General features: G+C 44.0%; 1 protein-coding gene across 1 annotated transcript; it reads left to right on the top strand.

The window, feature by feature from the left end:
- The first annotated feature begins 257 nt into the window (after nt 1-257).
- On the top strand, nt 258-4012 carry rpl38 (ribosomal protein L38). The gene is made up of 5 exons (XM_035402172.1): nt 258-329; nt 539-568; nt 1371-1431; nt 2283-2405; nt 3947-4012. Exons 2-5 carry the CDS (start codon nt 566-568, stop codon nt 3970-3972), a joined length of 213 nt encoding a protein of 70 aa, XP_035258063.1. The 5' UTR covers nt 258-329; nt 539-565; the 3' UTR covers nt 3973-4012.
- Nucleotides 4013-6603: the final 2591 nt, after the last annotated feature.

Here is a 6603-nt window from a genome sequence, read left to right as displayed (position 1 = left end):
TAATACAATGTTCAGTTAAACAATAGGTAGATATTTAAAATGTAAAACCAGAACTGAAACATACCTATGTTTAGAGTCATCAGCCTGTAAATGTGTGAATAACAATAAAAATGTATGACTTCGTGTGAAATAATACGTTGAAACGGTTTCCGCTTCAGCACATTTCAGCAAAATTTCCTTCAATGAACAAAAAATTATTCTTTAAAAAATCGATTTTCATTGTCTCATCGTCGACTAACGAAGTTTGGACGTCTTGCGTTTCCGTACGTCTTTCATAAACCAAATTGACACGGAAGTCCCGCCCCTTTCACCCCTCGCTGGCAAGTTGTGTGAGTAACGCTGTCTTCAATTGCAATATTTAATCAATCTAAATCCATGTCCATCTAACATTCTTATGACAATTATTTGTCCATAATGGTTAATCTACACACTTCAAACTCTAAATCAAAGCATATTGCGTATTTTCTGTGCCGCGTCTAGTTTCTAAAGCAATTATTGTAAGCGACACACAGACTCCATCTTGCTTTCTCTCTTGTAGGCTCCTGTGTTCAACCAACACAGCAACATGGTAAGAAGCTATTTGTGTTTGAATCTATTGGCGTTAATGCATGTGAGGATTTCCTTTACAGTACATATGCAGTGTTAATGAAGTCAGTGTACCCAGCAAGCTTATTTTAAAAACGTATGCATAATATGGCCTGCTCCGGTTGAGGGCCGCTTTCGGGCTATGGTGGCTAGCTGACTAGCGAGCACGTTAGCGTTTATGTTGGCTAAAATTAAAATTTATTCGTCCTGTCTAGCAAGTTACTCTGGGTCGAATGCATTGTTAATGCTTATATTAATAGTGACAGATTCCCAAGTCTAACTGCTTGTTCAGCTGTCGTGAGCAATGGTCTTGTCAGCTCAGGGACCGTTGTAATGTTGGCTGTCTTGCTTGCTAGCTAGCTAGCTAACTTGTTGTCTAATGTCAGTGTTAACCACTGAAACGCTTCTGAAATTATTCTTAATTTGAAATGCATAACGCCACGGGTCTGTGGTTCTGTAGTTTCATTGTTGGCTTACTAGCCACTCATCGTGATCGATTGTAACTCACGCAAGTTGTCCAAACACGACTGGTCTTTCCATGCCAATTGTGCATTTACACGCTTGCTAGAATAACGATGGACCAAGTGCTAAGCTCTGACTCATTCTAGAGCCTTAGTTCCACCGGTTCACTAACAATTGCAAATGAAAAGTCTTCGAGGTATACAAGCGCAAGTTGAGTGATGCCAGCTATTTGTACCAACCATGTGTAGTCCGCTGACAGTTGACTAGCTACCACTGTGCACCTGTGCTCTGCGCTAACGGTTGCGATGTTTCTAACTTGACAGCCTCGTAAAATTGAAGAAATCAAAGATTTCCTGCTCACGGCCAGGAGGAAGGATGCTAAATGTAAGTGATATTTGTTCCATGTTTATCTCGTGCAAGTGATAGTACAAAGGCTTTTTTGCTTAATTTCTACACCATGTAGGCATTCTTTGGCACTTTGTGAGATTAAAAAAATCTCACCGTGCCAAGGAAGGGGAGGAATGTCAGCAAGACAAATGCAACCCATCATTGACTTGAAACATGCTCTGAGTGTGTGCGTGAGCGTCTCTCTTCGTGTCCTTTACTGTTAAAGTTGCTCTGGGTCGAATGCATTGTTAATGTATGTACTAACAGTAGAAACATTTAGAAACAGATTTCCAAGTCGAACTGCTTGTTTAGCTGTAGTGAGCAATGATCTTGTCAGCTTAGGTCCTGTTGTAATGTTGGCTGTCTTGCTTACTAGTTAGCTAACTTGTTGTCTAATGTCAGTGTTAACCACTGATATGCTTCTGAAATCTTGCTAGCCACTCATCGTGATCGATTGTGACTCACGCAAGTTGTCCAAACACGACTGGTCTTTCCATGCCAATTGTGCATTTACACGCTTGCTAGAATAAACGATGGACCAAGTGCTAAGCTCTGACTCATTCTAGAGCCTTAGTTCCACCGGTTCACTAACAATTATAACTGAAAAGTCTTCGAGGTATACAAGCACAAGTCAAGTGATGCTAGCCATTTGTACCCACCCATGTGTAAACCGCTGAGTGCTGACAGTTGACTAGCATCAGTTGACTAGCTACCACTGTGCACCTATGCTCTGTGCCAACGGTTGCGATGTTTCTAACTTGACAGCCTCGTAAAATTGAAGAAATCAAAGATCCCCCCCCCCCCCCACCCGCTCGTGCGTTCAACTCTGCCCGTTTTTGCCTGCACAGCCGTCAAGATCAAGAAGAACAAGGACAATGTGAAATTCAAGGTGCGCTGCAGTAGGTACCTGTACACTCTGGTCATCACCGACAAGGAGAAGGCCGAGAAGCTCAAGCAGTCACTTCCCCCAGGTGAGACCACCGTTCTTATGACCACAGGCTGTGGAGCAGCGGGCGTGTAAATCATTTTGTTGGAAACAGTTCCCCCATTTATGAAAGTAAAAAAACACACTTCACTGACACTCCAGAACCACGGTTCCCTGCGGATTTGAAGTTGTCCTCTGTGTTCCCCGTCATATGGCACTCTTCTGTTGTTTGTACTCTTTTATAAGTCACAGTTTGCTTTTAACGGCTGCCTTTTCAACTCTGTGTTTAAAGCTCATGTTTTTGGGGCCGTGGGTGTTTGGCTTTATTTCTCAGTATTCTCCCGTTAATGGTTTTTCATCGTGGAAGAAGCTCTTGAGGTGCACTTATGGCAAACCCACGTCCTCTGCCTCTCGCTGAGACATTGAGGATGCAAGAATCTGTTAATTTTGTGAAAAATCATATCCCTGTAATAGCCAAGGGAAGTCAGGCAGTTGTTGAAAGCAACTTGTAGATCCTGGCTTATCCTATACGGGTAGGCCCCCCCGTGAAGTCAGTTTGCTGGGTTTCGATACTTTATTTTTCCTGTGCGAAAAGCTGCAGCTCGAGGTCAGACGATGAATGCATATCCGTTAGGGTTCTCTGTCTACTTCAGTGCAGCCCAAATGCGCAGTCCCATACATCTCTCTCTCTCTCTCCCTGCGATATTCCTGCTCGCAAACACTTTTGGGGAGCGGGGCGCCTGACTGAAGTGGCACCTCGAGTCCGCACGAGACGTTTTAAGACGGGGGGGGGGGGTGGTTTTATTTGTCTGCCACCCCACGCAAGTTGTCCAAACGCAACAGGCCAGTTTCCATGCCGGTTGTGCATTACACGCTTGCTAGAGCAACGATGGACCAAGTGCTATGTTCCGATTCATCCAGGAGCCTTAGTTCCACCGGTTCACTAACATTCACTGTGGTAATGATTCATAACTTCTGTAGTGTAAATCACATGTCTGTATTGTGTGTTTGTAGACTATTACTAGACTGAGGTGAAGTGGAAAGTTGGACTTAGAAATCATTTGCATTTACTTAATGAAAGGGAATTGAGTTTGGTCTGGAATGAAATTAGACTAAAGAAAGAAGTGCTGCACATTCCTTTAACTGAGTTGTCTGTGACCGGGGTAACTGCAAAAGAATGTGTTTTAGTTTGACTTCATTTTCAACGCTGGCTACTCATCTAAATCACAATGCTTCTGCATGACAGTTATTGGAGAAACTGCATCAACTCCATGTAGGATGAAGCTACCCATTACTTTGAACCAATCAAAAGCTTTCTCCCATGACAAAAGCATGCAATTGGCTGAAATAAATGCATCACCAATGTCATATAGTAGCCCGGCCCATTTATTGGCCCTATGAATCCTTAATGTAAGCTGAAGTATTTCTGATACATAATGTGCACTCCTGGGCTGGGACTGGTGCACTCCTGGGCTGGGAAGTAGGTGTAACAAAAGGGATTATGTCTAACCTTTTAAAGATGTAATCTGTAAAAACTTGTTTTAATGAAAGTAATCTGAGTTAATGGATATGTACTTTACTCCACAGGTTTGGCTGTAAAGGAACTGAAGTGAAGACCATCCAAGTGTACAGAAAACGTGTTGTAATAAAAGTAAAAATAAAATAAAAATCCTTGTCTTTTCCTTTTTTGTTTGTTTAGCAGTTGAACCTTTTTTTTGTCTCGAGGAAAACGGAGCCCTTTCGGTCTTTCAAGGCAGGGTGACCGTTTTTGAGACCCCAGTTAAATTAGTATTCCCGTCCCAATTTGGTGCGCGGCGATGTTTGGGGGGTTTAATTAAAAGCACAGGGCAATCCTCCGCTCTTCAGCAGCTTCTATTAAGCGGTGGCGGTGCCGACTTGAGCGGAACAATTGGCTTACTTCATTTAATCAATGCGGTCCTGCTCCACAGCAAGCGCCGAGTGGAACATTTAATAGTAAACCCCGAAATGTGTCCCTGCTCCACGAGAATGGAAGTGCAAATTATTTCATTTGAAGTTATCAAAACAGAATTCTTTTTTAATGAGTTGTTTTCCCCCCCCCTGTGTAGTTAAGAATTGGTTTTATTTTTTCATTACAAAATAGTTCAAGGTGAAATGTCATTGATTCTAGTAGAGGTTTGATTAGAGTATTGGGGGGAACACTTTCATAAAGGCTGTGAATGAAATGAATGCTTTGATGGGGCACTCTTATCCTGGACTGTGGTTTTGATCAATAGGCACTAGTTCAGACTGTCGTCATTGGCTCTTGGGGAGCCGCCAAAGGGACTCGAACCTTGTTATAAACCGCAGTCAGAGAGGGTGTTTTCTCTCCTTGTGCATTTCGATTTTGGTTTTCAGTTGAAATTGCACCACTGAACCCAACCGTCTATCCGTTTGATTATTTTAAGCCTGTTTGCATGTGGGAAAGAAAAATTGTAGACTTCAAAAAGATGAAAAGCTTGTGAATCTCTGCCCTCCTCTTGTGTTTTTAGCTTTATTCGGGCTAGTAGAAAGCACAGAGCGGGTGACGGGAGGGCCCTCAGCTGAGACAACGCCATGGTGGGATGGTCAGATCCCTGTTCACTTTGGGGGGGGGGGGGGGGGTTCCCCTTGCACATGGCCGAGAGGCGGCTACCCTCCGGACTGCCACGTCGCTCTGCGACTCGTTTGTTAATGTGAAACCGAAGGCTGATTTCCCGCATCGAGCGCAAAAGCTTTCTGATTTTAACTGGCTTAAGTTGCCTGCGTTAAGGACGTGCGTCAAATGGCACACCTCAGTCACGCGTCCTGGGCCAGGGGAATCGGCACGGTAACGGTTCTCAAAGGGAGTCTCGGGTGGTGTGTGAGGAAGAAAGCAGCTGATGTTTTCCACGGCATTTTCACGTCTCTCAGTCAGCCCCACCTGTTCAGTGCACTGCAGGTCACATTGCACAGGTCTTCGCACACATTACAAACAATTTTGTGTCCGACTGCAATGTCGGCTTGCATTTTTATACGCAGTGGGTTACAGAAGACCTGTTATCTCGCAGTGAGCTGGTGATCTGGAAAGCTTGGAGAACACAGCTTGTTGAGTGTGATGGTAGAGAGCAGAACAAAGCCTCTTGTCAATATAGGCCAACGCCTAATATGAATCATCTGAAGGGGGTATTTCTATGGAGCTTCAGGGATGAGGCTGTTTTTTAATTGGTCTTTTGCATGGAGAAGAAAGCCAGGCCCCTAACTGGCACTGGCGTGAGATTCAACCGCTTATAGCTTCAGTAGTGGAAACTAACTGCGCGCGTTTTATGAATTAATAATGGATGAAGCAAGTTCCCAAGCTTGATAAAGGCCCATCGACAGATGGTGGTTCAGAGATACCGAAAATCTGACTCCTGAGTTCGATATATTTGAAGGATTTTTGTTTTTTTTAGCTGTGATGCAAGCTGGAAATCAATTTGTTTTAATGCCGACAGCAAACGCTACTTTACATAATGTACACAAAGTACAATTCCCCTCGAAGCGGCTTGCTGGCAGCTGCAGTGCTAAGTTTGGTTCCACTTCGTTAAATTGTATCCAAATGAGCAACGTAATCCAGCCCAAACCCTCGCCCTCACGTCAAACAAGCAGCAAGCACGGGCCTGTGGATCTCATTTTGTTAAGAAAAATGAAAATTTATTGGCACCCTTTTGAAGACCCGGGTAAAAAACTTTCAAATACTTCTGCTGTTGTGTTTGATGGTCCTCCTGTTGTAAGTAGGCATTTAAGCTTTGTCCAAATAGGGGACATTGGGGGTGAACAAGGAGGGTCTGCTCTTTACGTGTATTCTAAGTGAATGCCACCTGAGGTCTGATTTATGCAGAAGTATGATGAGGATCATGGCCCACCCCCCCCTCCCTCCATCAGCCACCAGCTTCTTGCTTGTCGCTGCTTCAAAGCCAAGAAGCCCCAGGGTTCTCCAGAGTGATTGCAGCCAGTGTCTCAACTGGCAGATTCCAGGGTCCTCCATCCACACTGGGAGAGGAGGACTGTAAATTCTCCAAAAAGCAAATAATGTACCCATTGCTTGTGAAAATCCAGCGGAAATAAATTTCATTTGACTAGACAAGAGGTGCACCGCTCCAGTCCTGGAGGGCCGGTCTGCCTGCTGCTTTTTGTTCCAACCAATTACCTCAGTTTTAGTTCTCTGACAGCTCAATAAACTACACTGGTTCACTCCTGTACTTCAGCACATAAAATCTTTAGGATAC

Source organism: Anguilla anguilla, chromosome 2 (assembly GCF_013347855.1).
Source record: "Anguilla anguilla isolate fAngAng1 chromosome 2, fAngAng1.pri, whole genome shotgun sequence".
NCBI classification, from domain to species: Eukaryota; Metazoa; Chordata; class Actinopteri; order Anguilliformes; family Anguillidae; genus Anguilla; species Anguilla anguilla.
This window is presented reverse-complemented; position numbering and strand designations above follow the sequence as displayed.

Coding starts and splice junctions, on each gene's coding strand:
- rpl38 (XM_035402172.1), top strand. Junction 1,432..2,282: donor CAGGAGGAAGGATGCTAAAT/GTAAGTGATATT, acceptor TTGCCTGCACAG/CCGTCAAGATCAAGAAGAAC. Junction 2,406..3,946: donor CAAGCAGTCACTTCCCCCAG/GTGAGACCACCG, acceptor TTTACTCCACAG/GTTTGGCTGTAAAGGAACTG.